Source organism: Epinephelus moara, chromosome 13 (genome assembly GCF_006386435.1).
Source record: "Epinephelus moara isolate mb chromosome 13, YSFRI_EMoa_1.0, whole genome shotgun sequence".
Classification (NCBI taxonomy): domain Eukaryota; kingdom Metazoa; phylum Chordata; class Actinopteri; order Perciformes; family Serranidae; genus Epinephelus; species Epinephelus moara.
The window spans coordinates 30,548,096-30,563,820 of record NC_065518.1 but is presented as its reverse complement, the minus strand read 5'-3'; the positions used below and the strand labels follow the sequence as shown (position 1 = coordinate 30,563,820).

At 42.0% G+C, this 15,725-nt stretch overlaps 1 protein-coding gene across 6 annotated transcripts in view; it reads left to right on the top strand.

Moving 5' to 3' along the window:
• LOC126400291 (protein shisa-6) overlaps positions 1-15,725 on the top strand; it is an 86,625-nt gene that overhangs the window by 67,470 nt on the left and 3,430 nt on the right. For 3 of the 6 annotated variants that reach the window (XM_050060857.1, XM_050060856.1, XM_050060855.1), the window contains 3 exons: positions 6,891-6,953; positions 8,265-8,285; positions 14,241-14,393. In XM_050060857.1, the coding sequence (XP_049916814.1) occupies positions 6,891-6,953; positions 8,265-8,285; positions 14,241-14,393 (237 nt within the window). The remainder of the gene's footprint in view (positions 1-6,890; positions 6,954-8,264; positions 8,286-14,240; positions 14,394-15,725) is intronic. The other 3 variants (XM_050060860.1, XM_050060858.1, XM_050060859.1) reach the window with 2 other exon arrangements.

The following is a 15,725-nucleotide window of genomic DNA, read 5'->3' as shown; positions in this document are numbered from 1 at the left end:
GGACTTGTCCAATATGTTATTCAAGTGTCTGCATTTGTTATGTCACCACTCATTTCCTCTGGGGTTTTCTTCAGTTTGTCACTTGTCTGGACATGTTGCTGGATGCGACCCATTTTGGAGATTTTTAGGTGTTGCTTGGGTCTGACATTTGGGAGCTGGCATCTGGAGGTTGCTCAGTCATTCAAGCAAATGCTCTGATGACAGTGTTTGTTTGTATATTAGATTTTTTGCTCCATTGTAGTGCTCAGAGAGATTTGCCTCATCATGACTCCCTATTCATAGAAACACAAGAGACTGTGACCAAACACACACTCACAAACACAAATCATCCAGCTGACTGGATTTCATGACGTGGCTGTTCAGTTGTTGTACAGAATGCAGATTCTTAGAAATCAATGTTCTGATGGTTTCCACAATACTTCGGAGCATGTGACCGCAATTGATTTTGCTAATGCTTTCTTAACCTTGGCACTGGGTTCAAGGTGTTTTGTGGTTGGCTCAACGTGCCTTCTCTTGCCTTCCCAGTGTGCTGTATGTGGATGTGATGTTTGGAAGTGTGATGTGAAACAAAATGCCACGCCAAATGTCAGATTACTGACTCACTTGTGTGCCATCTGGATGCTATTATGCAAACTTGCCAAGGAGGTATTCTCCGGAGATCGGTTTTAAGCGAAGGGAAATTTCATGTGAGTAATCTTCTCGCGGAGGTGAGGGCAACTGTATCCAGAAGACAGTGTCTAAGACTGGGCTCTGCAGCCCACCCGTCATAGATATATGGTGGATTCAGACACTAAATCTGACTGACACCATCTGACAAACTCACAGCTGCGTCATCAACATACTGACAGAAAAACATCCATTTAGCAATTTAGATAAGGACCCTGTTTAACCCAACAATCTGGAGAGCATGTCAATCATAAATAATCAACCCACTGTGTGATTAGACAACAGCACTGGCTTTGCACCTATTTTAACATGCCAGTTTAAGGAGATGACAGCAATAACTAATGGACAGCAGTGTATCCAGAAGGTCTCACCCCCACTGTAAGCTCCATTCATCATTGACAGAGGTTTTCTGGAGCTGCTTCATGGTAACATGGTGTGTGGAGAGTATTTTTGCGATGTCAGGCGAAGAGGGTGATGGTGCGGTGGGGTGTTCCGAGCCGATAAGCAGCCTCATGGCTCTGAGAGGTTGGGGTTGCTGGTTGTACTGGGACTTTTCCTTGAGTACGGTTAATTGGTCCCCAGATTACAGAGAAATCCCCGAACATGACTGTCCAGATTCTTAATGAGCTACAGTCCTCTGCTTCTTTTCAGTGGGTCGTTCAGCTCAGCCCGTCTCTCCAGACCCCTCAGACCAGCTTTGAGTGGAAATCACCAGATTGAGACGAAACTTCTTAGAGATCAAGAATATTGCACAGTATCAGTCCATGTCAGAGTTCTCTAACTGTACTTTTGAGTGAGAGTCAGAGAACATAATACCTTTTAATGATCAAATCTGAGAGATGTCACTTGTCAGTGCGGCCAGTTTTCTTTCTTTCTTTTTGTAAAGTTTGTCTTTCTGTGGTTTCAAAGAAGCCACACGTTGCAGAATTAGCTACATTTTCCAATAGTATGTCATAGTTTACAGATTCATAATGTAGGATTTTCCCGCAAATATTAGGGTGGATTCATCGCATATGTATATGCTAGTACATGAGTCTGGTGATGGACTGATGACATGTCCAGGATTGTCTACACTTCAGTAAATGCACGCCTATTAAACTGGATGTAAAGGATGGCTGTTGGATTGAGTGGCTTAACAGCAGACCAGTTTTCACAGCATATTACAGTGTTTTTGATTGAAACTTTTCAGCCCGCTTTTTTATTTAAAGGTGACACATAATACTTATTTTCAGGTTTGTCATTGTATTTTGGGTTTCTGCTAAAACACTGCTTCCATGATTGAAAAACACTTAATTTTCCTCATATGGTTTGTGCTGGAACTCCTGTATTAACTGTCTGTCTTAGGAGGCTCTGTTTAGCACCTGTCTCTTTAAGCTCACCTCCTGAAAAAGCCCAGTCTGCTCTGATTGGCCAGCATTTCTGAGTCTTTTGTATCTCTGAGTCTGTGCATTGCAGCCTGGGAATGTGGTATCGCAACACTTTCTACTGTGAAAAATCCCAAATAAAAGCTTTTAAACACAATAAGACATTTCCCAGCGGGAATATGATCCAAAATCAGAAAGAGATGAACAACAACAGCAACCAACATTCCGCATTTCTCTGACTGTAGCGTATAGCTACATGTAGCAGCGTACTTGTAGGCAGTGTAACTGTGTATAGCCTCACTTTATCTCGTTAAAAATCACCATTATCCAAATGAACATGATCCGAAATCTGGGAGTAATGTACAACACCAGCATCCAAGATCGTATGCTTCCCAGGTGTTAGCATCTAACTTCATGTAGCAGTATCCATAATATAAACACTTGCAGTAGCACGCCCTGGAGCAGATGACCATATAAAGGAATTTGTCACAAGCTGATGTTATCTTGTAGCCACAGAAGAAGAAAAAAAACAGTCCGAAGCCTGAGGATTTTACTCACAGAGATTATTTTTGACATATGTTTACCTCATTATCCAACATTGTAACATTATATATATGACAGAAAATAAAGATAAGCACAAAAGTACACTTTAAATATTTAAGCACTGTATCATAAATTACTTGTCAGTTGTGACACATTAGATTTTAATTGCTATCTACAAAAAGTGGCACTTTTATTTCAGAAAAGGAAGTTTTACATTTATTCACACATCTTAAAATGAGCAATGGTTTCAAAGATTTTGTAGTTTTTAGAGAACATTAATTTGTAGTGCAATTTGTGTGATGATTTTTACTTTAGAAAAAAATGTCCTCCACAACTAATAAAAATTCAACTTACCATACATCCACAAATGACTTATTGGGCTCTAGTTTCCTGGCGCGGCACAGGGTGGCGAACCCCGTGCAGAGCTAGTCTCCAAAGGTGCGCTAAAAGCTCGCCAGCTGAAACCAGGTCTACTGTCAGTGCAGGCAGAGCGCAGCCGGTGTAAGCTGAAGTTTGGCTGACCGGCGGACAGTGCGCACACGTCACCAAAACCTCACAGGCAGGTTTCCAGAATGTCAGGCACATTAACAATGCAATAAATACCCACAAAAACCACTATTCAATGCAACTATCTGCAATCAGCACATAAATGTATCTCTATATCGACTGTCCCGTCACATCTGATGTCAGATCAAAGGGGATTGGCACCGTTTGGCACGTTTGGCACGCGTAATGGAAACCCAACCTGATTTGATTAACACAGCTGCAAACTAATGAGTTCACATCCCTCTCAGCCAACCACAAACAGCCACAGCATCAGATAGGGAGTATATATTCAGCATCTGTCATCTTAGAAAAGTCAAAAGAAAAGAAACAGAGTGAGACTGCGAGAGAGAAAGAGAGAGCGCGCGCGCACGAGAGAAACGCAACATTGATTTACAATTGTGGTGACCTCCTCCCAGGCTACCTTTGCATCATCAGCCCGTGGAGGTCTGCTCGCAGTTCCATATATTCGGACACTGCGAGCTTGGACCTCCCGGACCAAAACATCAGTTTCCTCCTGGGAGAAGTTTGGCCGTCTGACGCTGCTGCTCTCTTCTGCCATGGCGAATTGAGTAAACTCTCATTACGCCTTCGCGCGTGCCAAACTTGCAAAATCCACCTGGCCACACCCAGTTGGCGAAGCGCAGGTGCACTGTGCCCCCTGCCTCACCCAGTCTGCGAAACTAGAGCCCAGTGTGTGAACAGGATTTCAGTTTAACTACATTGTCAGCACTTGTAGCAATATTTTCTTTCTGTTGGAGACATAAAATGCAACTTTTATGTGACAGCTTCTTTGTGTCCTACAAACGGCATGTAAAAGCTTTTACATCCTGGATGTAGGTTCAATTACTCTTGTGACACATCAGATGGTAACTAAACAGACATATATTTATCTTACAATGCTGTTTATTGAATATATTCAGGAGGCAGTCTCAGATCACGATGACTTTTACCCTTTTGAATCATCTCTTCTGTGAGAGTCATTGTTAAGCATCTGAAATAAGAGAAAGGCAGTGAAGGAACATCTCATCCATCTCCATAGCTCGAGCAAATATTGAAACCCATGATGTGAGAGCGTTGGGCCTCCCTCTCCTCCTTCACTTCTGTGACAGATGTAAATGGATGTTTCAGCAGTTGGCTCTAATGCATTTTTAAACAGGCACAGCAGCAGACAGCAAATGAACGTGTCGCGACGGCAACACTCTACGACGGGGTCTCCATCTATCGTTGCCTCCTCCTCACATACAAACATACAAACCCACTTACACGCACACACACACACACACACACACACACACACACACACGATCCTACACACTGCTGAGAATGGCTGTCATTTATCAACTTTCTCAGTACAATGGGCTCAGTAAAGGTCCCATCTTTCAACTAAAGCACCTCCACACTGCAGTGCCCAGCCGAGCTCTGTACCACTGCATCACATTCCCTGTCAACCGCAAACACTCCGGCACAGTAGGATGGAGATATGATTGGGAGAAACTGTTGTTTATTCTCAGAGTTGGAAATTAAAATGGCAGAAGACTGTTTCTGCTGATTAGACCAACTCATGCACACAGAGAGACAGAGAAAAAAAGGCAATGACCAAAGACGGAGGATGTGCGTGTGTGTGAATGTATTTGAGAAACTGTGCCGTGGAGGACTGCAACTTCAGAAAACAAATAGAAAACATTTTCACCACTTTTACAACATATGTGTCACAATTAAATGGTTCAATGTTTTACTTAAATGCTTGCATTTAAGTAAAACACCAGCACATTTAGAAACACACTCGCTAATCACTTTCAAACATTCGCAACATTAAAATAACACTGTAAATGAGAATCAACAGTCAAATACAGACATGCTTTTACAGACATAAGTTGAGATTTAAATGTATTTATTAAACTGCTATTGCAAAGGTTAGGAGTGATCTTTCATATGCAAATGTTTGTTGCAAAGGTTAAGAGAGATCTTTCACATGCAAATGTTTATTTTAGCTGACACATATTGATTGCGAGGTGTAAAGCATTTGAAAATAGTTGATACTTCACGGTTCAGATAAAAAGTGAAAGGTGAGAAGAACTATGTTTGCCAAGGTGCATTTCAATGAGAAGCATCCACTTACAAAGCTTAAAATTCTGTTCTGTGCATCAGTAACAGCAGGTGAAAGCTAGAGATTATGCTGTTAAGATAATTAAAACAATGCAACAACATAAATACAAATAACACCCACTTTTGCCACTAAAAACATGTCTGGAAATGTCCCAAGCTCTTGTTAAAAAATACCTGCTTTTGTCACTCTAAACACCGCTTGAAATGTCCCAAACTCATATTGAAAAACATCTGCTTTTGTCGTTAGGATCACTGCTGGAAATCTCCCAAATGCTCACAAAAAATACCCACTTTTGTCGCTAAAAATATGGCTGGAAATGTCCTGAACGCTTGTTAAAAAATATTTGTTTTTGTCACCACAAACATGACTAGAAATGTCCAACATTCACGTTAAACAATACCCACTTTCATGACTACGACCACGGCTTGAAATGTCTCTAGCTCTTGTTGGAACATACCTGCTTTTGTAGCTAAAAACATGGGTAAAAATGTCTGAAACTCAATACCCACTTATGTTGCCATGAACACAGCTAGAAATGTTCCAATATCTTACATGATGTCTTGCCATCCACCATGCCCTCCCCCTGATAAGACACACTGGTCACACACATGTCGAGGTTGAGGTGGTGTAACAGCGATGGCTTCAACAAAACAAACACTGAAACAAACCAGATTACAGCAACTATCGAGAAACATAGGGTGGGGCATGGATTTAAGTTGAGGCATGTTTGTGTGGCAAGTGTGTGTTTGTGGTGTTGGGGTGGGTTGTCCAGAAGAGGACATAAGCATTTTTGTTTTTGTGTGAGAGTGTGTATGAGTCAGGTGAGGATGTGACTGCAAACAAAACAAGCTGGCAAGAATAACACTTCTACATCCTCTTTGCAATGCGTCTGTGTGCCGCCTGTGTGTTGTCACTTTGGTGGATGCCATTCTTTGCGTGAGTTTAATTAATTTGAGCCTTTTTAATATGTGTATATGTGTTGTTAATGTGATTTTTTAAAAAGTGCTCTGCTTGTGGTTTCATGAGTTGAAGTGTGTCGGCCGCCGTAGAATTATCACAGTGAGGCATTTTCTCATGATGACTGCACGGACTGATGTTGTCTTTGTGTCTTTTCTCTCAAGTAACACAATTTTCAAAAAATATGGGAGCCTGTATGTTCCAGGACAGGATGTTATAAATATTGTATACAGCCCTGTTTTTTGTTTGTTTGTTTGTTTGTTTTTTCATCCGTAAGGTTTCTACTGTAGCCTCTGACTCTCTGGATTCTGTTTGATGTAAACAAAAAATGTTTTGCAGGGTAACACTGAGCGGACTCCACCTACTGCAGCCTTACTCATCTCATAATGTCTCGCATCTCTTTTTATGTCCATTAACTTCATTTGAAGAAATTAAAGGGATATTTCACCCACAAAATTAGTTTATCCCCAATAGAATGGCGATGTGGCTTTGTGACTTGTGTACTCTATAAAAGTCAACATAAAATGCACAAATTTCTCGACATAAATCAGTATTTTGTGAATTATATGAAAAGCATATCTCACAACTGGTGAATTATCTCTTTAATTGTCACCCTCACACTGCTAATGGTCTGTACAGTATTTGAGCTGATACAGAGCACTCCTCATGGATGCTGAACGGATCTTTCATTGCTTTTGTCATTGCAGGTACCCATCAACACAGCTATAACCATGTGGCTTTAGGTAGCCCTACACGCACACCTAAGAATGGTAAGACAAACTAGGGGGAGAGGGGAATATTCAAGTGAATCCACAGCTCTGTTCAGTGTTTGAGGTGAAGCCTGGACCGGGGCATTAACTTGAATTTAGTGCTTGACACGGATGTGTGAAAAACCCCTTGACATGGTCCTCTTTTCAATTTGTCACACCGCGAATCCATTCTGTTATTGAAAATTAGGCTTTTTCGTTGATGATTGAATCATAGAAGTGTCACATCCCATAGGCATGAACATTTTTTTGTGAGCGGGATCAGGCCATAGTCGCTGTCCATCTCTTTTTTAAAAGGGAATACAATTGGCGGAGTATCAAGGTAATGTTCTGTCGAGGTCATCCCGTCCTCTGGTTGACGGAGCGTGAAACCCCAAGAACAAAAAGTTATCACCGTAACCTCATGCTTCCCGTGAGGAGCATCACTGTGAATCGGTTTTTATTACTGATGTCATGCAGCTGTTTGTTCGAACAGTTCTTCTGAGTGAGCTGAGGCTGGCCCGGGGTCGCAGACTGGCAGATGTGAAGAGTAGTGGTTGCATAAGGAAGCAAGGCGGAGACTGGAGAGAAGAGAGACAGCAGAGAAAAAGAAAAGAAAGGAGGCCATAAGCTGAATATTCGCTGCCTTCTATATTTATTAAATCAGTCTGATGTTGCCATTTGATTTATATTATGTTTGTTTCAACCACAAATACAAAAAAAATGACTCGCTTGCTCTCAAGCATTCAGGGGTTGTGCTTGAAGTCTGCAGCCAGAATGGCCTCTTCTTTATGGACATAATTGACCATGTGGTCTATTTTGCGCGTGCGCACACACACACACACACACACACACACACACACACACACAGATAAGCAAACTGCGACTATGGAGAAATGCCTTGGAGATCTATGGAAAACATGAAAAATCCATTTCAACAACACATCTAACACAGACTTTGATCACAGGCCCCCTGAAAGGCTTCCAATTTCAGCACGCAGTGTATTTTCTAGATAAAACCCGCTGACACCATCCCACCCCACCTCCCTCTAGATAAAACCCGCTGACACCATCCCACCCCACCTCCCCCCAGGTTGTGACTCAAACAACCAGGAGATACAGTTGCAAATCACAAGCAGAAAATGTGCAATCATACACACAAGTGTACATCACATGCCGCAGGAAGTAAACGCTGATTTAAATTTTTTTTGGGGGGGTGGGGGGGTGGGGGGCTCTGTACTAGTCATGCTGAATATGGAGTAGGTCTCTGTAGGCTTTGCTTTTCTCCCCATCAACGTGTCTCTGAAATTTTTGTTTTTCACTTGGGTTTGGTAGCTCACCGATCATTGAGACGTGGTAAGTCATACAGACATTTAGTGTACAATTCATTCATTACATTCCAGCACATATTTATGTACACATTCACCACAAATCAACCTCCACGTTTGTGTCTTCCACTTGAGTTGGTGTGTTTTCAGACCTGATCTAAGTAGCATTTGCTAATAAGTCTTGCTGTTTGTTTGAACCTGCTTCAACAAGAAAATTCTTTTCAGTTTGTCAAGTGGGGCAAAAAAAGTCCAAGAATCCTTCTGACCCATGAAAATACATGAAAGTAAATTCATGTGATTTCATGTGAAAGCTGTGACAAAGTAACTGTATGGTTTTCTAATTGTCAACAAATTCCACAAAAAGACCAAAACCAACAATGTTTTGGTTTTGAAGTCTCTGATTCCCCACCCTGTCTGCAGTGCTCAGTCACAAGCCTATTGGTCACTAATACAATGACATTTTTTACACAGCTGGACACTAGTCCACTAGGCTAGTTTTTAGCAAACATTATTCAAACTGGAGGAAATAGTGCATTTGTTGGGGACTATTTTTAGTCGTGGATGAATAAACCTTTGAACACACAACTTCAGCTTATTAAGAGATTTATGGGTTTGTTGTTTTCACCAGATAGAGAAACAGTTGACCAATCATAGCTTTGTAGTAACGAGTAAAAATGGGGAAATTCCATTCCTACATGGCTAGCTAGCCACCTGTCTAAGCCAAATAAAAGGTAGTGAGAGAAAAAAATGGAACAAGCATAGATGAAATCCAGGCAGCCCTATGTGTTGTTGTTAATCAACCTAGAGAACGTAAGACCCCTAAATGGACATATTTCTTCAATTGTCATAACATTAACTGATCCTAACAACTGCTATGTCACTTTGGAACAGGTTAGGGCAAAGCAAACCAAAACATACTACCCTTGCAACAAGTGTCAGGCAGAATGAATGTAGTAAAGTAAAAGAGGGATTCAATCTGATTAGCAGGATAGGTGTATGTGCCCATGTCCATCATACTGTAGGAACATACCACCCAGTGGGTGCCATGCAATTGTTCCAACAGCCTATTATTCCGAAACCCCAGTAGTACAAAAAAAAAGTTCCATTGGAGCAAAAGCCCTGACAGCCCGTTATCCTGTAAACAAACAGCCATTGCTTCAAAGGACCATTACTCTGAAAATACACACACTCCCTGCGGTTAGAAAGATTCATGGCCTGCAATCAGTCAGCCCTGCAATAAAAAAATGTTCCTACAATGGTGAAGGTATGATCCTCCCTTCTCTGCCTCTGATTGGTTTACTGTTATATTCTTATGCTAACCTATCAGAATCCCCGACCAAGCCCCTAAACCTGAACCCTAACCATGCAACAACTCACAAAACTCAACAATCTGGAACAATCTGGAACAATCTTGAACCGGGTCACATATCTGATTGGTCCCAGAGTTTGGTATTACACCTGGCATTCCTGCAGGACAAAAGACTGCAAAGCAACCCAATGAATATTATATTCTACATAAATCCTCTTACTGAAAAATATAAAATTTGATGTAACCCCTTTTTAATCACAAAAGCTTTGATTATTATGTATTTTTTCTGAGTAAGTGTTAGGGATTAGAATGACACCTCTTTTGTAATTATTAACTCTTACATGTTAGTAGTTACTTTTCAACACTGACCCTTGCCAGTCACACTCCTCATGCATAAATCTAACTGACCCAACCAACGAAGGCAACAAGTACTAGCCAGCAGAGGCAGAGTCGGGCAGGTCATACCTTTGCCGTAGTAGGAAAAAGGAATTGGCACCTGGGAAGGTCCAGTGATGCCATTGTGCATAATAATTAGCAACATGCTTCTGTTTGGGAGAGTGTATATTTCAGAGCAGTGGGTGTTGGTTTTCAGGAGAACAGGCTGTTGGGCTTTGGGTACAATGGGACATTTCTGCCCAGTTGGGGGTTTGGAAAAAATGGGCCATCAGAACAATGGGCAATCCCCACCCAGTTTTCGGTACAAGACTTAGGTTGGGAAGACTCTGCTTGTTAGTAGGATCAATTAACTGTTGGTTTTGGTCTTTTAATTTTGTCATTGCATTTTTCGTCAGTAAAAGAAATATCTTCAGACTTCTCTCTTAAAAAAACATGCTGGATCTGCAAAGACTACTTGAGTCAGGTCTGTGTGGTTGTACTGTCCATCGTGATGAAGCAGTGAAAAGTGTTTGCTATTGAGATAGCTAACAGCATGCAACAATCTGAGTCGATTCTCCCCTATTGATGTAGTGTGGCAGACAGTCCAGTCACAGATCGTTCACATCCTTCAAACTCCCTCCCTGCAGCTCCCAGGACCCCCTGCTGTCGCCCGGCCCTGTTGCCACCCCTCCGTCCTACTCTCCCAAGCCGCCCTCCTTGTTTCATCAAACTATGCTCTTTCCTTCTTGTATTTCGGTGTCCTTTATTTCCTTTTAGATTCTCTTATCTCCATCTCTTCTCCTCTTTCCTTTCCTTCTCTCCATCCTGCAGCAGTTACTAAAGCCCTATTTTTATCTGTCCATTGGAGGCTGGTGATGAGCCGCACCCATGCCCGCTGCTCTGCACTGCGTGACAGACTCACAGACCACTGGGGAAAGCGAGATAGAGCAGGAGTGAGAAAGAAAATGAGAGAGAGGGGAATACTGAACGGACAAGAAAGAATTAAGGAGCGGAGGAAAGTGGGTGGCAGCATGGTAGGACAGATAAGATTGACAGAGCAAGGAAGACGGTGGAGAATGGGACAGACTGCGGATGTTTGTGTGCGTGCATGTGTGAAAAAGGGAGATAAAGAGAAGGCGAAAATAAAAGAGGGCTTTGGTCCAGTCACCCCCCTTGTGCGTCTTCCTGGCATCATATCACGTCACATCAACGACAGCCAGTCCAGGCATTGCTCTCTGCCCGGCCCCAGTTCACATCACAGCACTGTCACGAGCAGGGTCACTCTGCAGCACACATCTGTTGTTTGGTGTGTTGTCTCGTTTCTCTCTTTTTTTTTTCTTTTGTGGACCGCTGTTTCCTCCCGTCAAACCACCACGTCACCTGTCAAGTCAGTCCCGCACCAACCGCTCACTGAGTGCCTGATGTGACCGCCTGTACTCCCCCATCGCTGCCACCAGCAAGTTGGAGTTTTAGATATGCAACCATTTCTCAAAGGCTGACACTCTAAACTCACCGGCTGAGTTAAAGCTCAGGCAGAGAAACTGTTTTCTTGAGTAAGTGATGTTAAAATTGAAAGAAAAGAGACGAAGAGTCCTGGTGCTTGTGATACTAACCTTAGAGTGTATAAAGCCAACAACCAGGGCTGTAGCCGAGCTTTTAGAAACACTGAGGTCATGAGTCCAAACACCACCCAAAAAATATTTCTGACTAGCCCACAAATACTTGTTATTTTTGCATTCAGTGTATTCATTCTATTGTTAAATACCCTTTTCTGTAAACACTGTTAAGATGCTGTTTCAAAGCCCACAATGTCAGCATATAATTCTAATGGGGATGTAGCAAGTCCCTGTGTTATTTAGTTTTTGGCCTAAAAACAGCAAAAAAATTTAGTCAGTTCAATTTGGGATACAGTTTCAGGCTAACAACGATCAAGTCTTTAGTTCTCCTTGTTCTGTTTTATGAGCACAACAGAGAGTACAAAACTCTAACAAGGTAGCAGGCTTCTCATTTTTACTGACAGTCTCTTTTGCTGGTTAAAATGAAATTATTATTATTTGAAATGGGGCTGTCAGTGGTTCAAAAAATGTAATTCTAATTTACATGTAAAGTTACCTGTCCACAGTGGCGTTTTTGGATACAAGAGCCTGTGCCACCTCCCAGCACTGGGCGCTTGATGGGCATGCAACTAGGCAGCTTTTAACTGTGGGCTGTGGGCTCCTAGATTTCAAACTGGACCAACACAGCAGCTCTTGAAACTTTCATTTATATTACAAAAATAACTCACCAAAATGTGTCTCTTTAAACATAATCTGCCTTCATTTTGGGTCGACAATAGTTAGTTTAAACATTTTTCGGGAGTCTCTAGAGGTGGTAAGTTGTTCTTGATGCCCCTAATTTGCAAAGTAGCCTAGAACTTAATGCAAATAAAGATGCCCCACCTCTCAGAACTCAATGCAACAATACCAGAATGCAGAATGAAAGCAAAGTGGTGAGGCGGCAAAATGGTGTAATATTCCCACCTTAAACAGGCGGTGTAAAGGGGGTAGAATTTATTCAAATCAATGCAACCCAGGCAGCCTATCCTAAAATACACCGTAGAATTTACATTGTTCCGTTTATTTCCTTCACTGCCTCATTTGCAAGCTAACATTACTGTAAAGCAGTTGTGTTAAAAAAAAACAGCCTTAAAAATGTTTTCATATATGCTGCTGAATCCAATGCTGCCTCACATTTCTTTTCACAGTAACATGCTATGATATGGTATTCGGTTGTAAAGCTTGCTAGCTTTCTCCAGTTTGCCTTAGCAAGGACAAAAGCAGTTTCACCAGTACTGGGGGACTGCCTAATTGTTCTGACGGGTAATAATGCCGAAGCCCCAATAGTCCAAAACGTGCCCCACTGGACTGAAAGCCCATTCCTAGGACAGCCCATTATCTTGAAAACAAATACCATTTCTCCAAAGGGCCATTTTTCTCAAGGCACTCTCGCAGTTATTTGGGTTGCTTAGATTTAGGCATGAGGATTGAGACTGGTTAAGATTAGGATAAGAATATTGAGGTAGGCCAAGCAGAGGCAGAATAAGGTGGGTCATGCCTTACCCATTTTAAGAAGGTCCTACTGAATTCACTCTGCATAATAATTGCACTGTTAGTATGTTTTCCTACGAGATGTAGTGCACCAAATTTCATACATATCCCACGTAATCATAAACCAGTAATTCATGTATAACCCACATATTTGGGAAGGCATTAATCACGTGACTAATGCACTGATGGAAGTAAAGAAATAAGCAGGTTTGGGTGGTGGAGGGGTCACAAAACATGGGACTTTCCCCGCGGGATCTTCCCAAAGATGTGAACTTTGACTAAACATTGAGTCATTTTAAAGTACGTTTTCACCAAGTTTACTTGCCTAAACCTAATTGCTGTAACTTTATGTTAAGTCCATAATGTCATCCGTGGGGTGTAAATTCATAAGCTATCATATGTACCATTGCATAAGGATACATTAACCAGTGGCATAGCGCCATTTACTGACCGCACACAAGAACTTATAATTATGTGCATTTTAATAATGTTCACCACTTGAGTTTAAGCTGGACAGTTGTGCTCATACAATGAGAATTTTGAATTTGAACATTTTGAATTCATTTTCACACAAAAAGTGACAGCACCAAAAATCTGCTGTAGCTAAAAAACATCAATGCCAAGTAAGTTGTCAAAAGATCAAAAAGAAACTTGGCTGTTATCTACAGTAGTTAGTGTGTCAGCCAACAATCCTGAAGCACCACTCTCTGACATCCATCTGGGTTTTTGTTGGTTCATATGACAAACAATTTGGTGAGTTTTCTCCAGAGACATAATATAACGATTGATTGTGTCACTTGAGAGACAATACCAAGGACATGTCCTCTCTGTCTTCCATGGTAGCTACAGCCCTGGCAACAACAATACATTATTTACACCTGACAAAAGTCTGGAGAAACTATGGTCTCTATATTATGTAATATTTTAACTTGAATTTACTTGCACAATAAAAAGTAAACTTCCGCAAATCCAACCGTGGATTCCTTCTTTATGCCAATTAGATTTTTTCAGAGCATCTCTGCCTCTAGGAAATATTTGTAAAACTAAAGCTCTAGCCTGCCCGCCAGCTCAATCTCCCTTCTCTCCCTCAGCAGGTGGTCTTCCATGGTGGCCTGGCTAGCTTTTTGGGGGGGACAGGGGATAGGAGAAGCCAGCCTGCCCATTTTTTTCTCTTCCCTTTTCTGTGTCTGTATATGTATGTATGTGTCTCCAGAAAACAATCGGATAAGCGGCATCCTGACCTCGCAGACGGAGCCCTACGACCTGTCTTTCTCACGCTCCTTCCAGAGCCTGTCACACCTGCCGCCCTCCTATGAGGCGGCCGTCAAAGCCGACCTCAGCCGGTTCTCATCCCTGAAGAAACTCAGTAGGTCCAAGTTCACTGCACTAATGCAAGACTAGGCTCCCTGCCCTGATGCCCTGCATGACAAAAGAAAAAAAAATTGCATTAAGTGTGCTTCCCTGACTCCTGACTGGGACTTACTGAGTGGCTCCAAAGTGTTTCGGCTGTGAAAGTGATTTGCTTACTGTACGAAGGACATCAAACAATCGGGAGAAAAAAAGTCCTCACACACATCTTTCTGGAGATTTTTGCAACTCCCCATTGATCATTTCAGTGGATGTTGAGGGCCTTGAATCAGAATCATTTCTCAACTATGATCCTTCATGAAATCAGCCTAGTCATCTCACGAAACTATGAGTCATTGATATTCCATGCTTCCCTTGTCTCCACTTAAAGGCTGCAGCCACTATTTCTCTTGGAGCGTATAAGTACATTAAGCGGCTTCTTGTGCCCGGCCCGGCTCGGTATTGATTTAGCGGTGCTACGCTGGATTTCTGCTGTGTAATGAGGTCTCATCTCATGATATTCTCCGAGTGGAACGCAAATATTCCTTAAGGCTTGTGTAATTTCATCATGACTGCCCCACTTCACTGCTGGCGTGCAGTCAAAGTGAAGGATGACGATCTACAACTCATCCCGTCAGGGCTCACTCCACACTGGCTCCCACACGTAGCTGCCGGGCACCATTTCAAACTAAATGGCAAAACAGGTTTGCAGGATGCAGTGCTGCTATTTACTGGTCCTCAGTCATATTGGAAGGAGAAAAAACCAAAACAACATTATCGTGCTTTTGCTTGAAGAATTAACGTAATAGTTTAGGCTGTAAAACAAAACCAAATGAATTCAATTGTCAGAGACAGAAGCCCACAGAGGAGACAGTGTTAAAATGGAAAAATATCCTTAGGCAGTGTCCTTCAGTCTTCCCAACTTTCTTTCTGCTTCCAAAGCAAATTATTTGTTGCAGCAAATAGCCAAAAGGCTCTGCAGTTTCTTTTTGTTGCTCAACTAGTGTGTGCACACTGATAGATCATGTTGGATTGTGCTGGAGGGAAGATAGAGCAGCGTTTTCATTGTCGGGATAATAAAAGAGAAGAATGCTACTGCTTATTAATGCAAATTGGTATCAAACTGAAGAAAAGCATTTAGCCCATTGCAGCGCAGGACAGTATACATCACAAGTTATTCATTCACTCCGTGGTAATATAGTTGATGAGTTTGCAATGCCCCTGCCCGAATCCTGAAGACTATTATGCTTGAGAAAGGAACATCTTGTTTTTATTATCTCTCATAATGAATCGATTTGCAGCGAGCACCCATGGCTCGCTGCTGAAGGGGATTTTGGCTGAGTGTAATCTT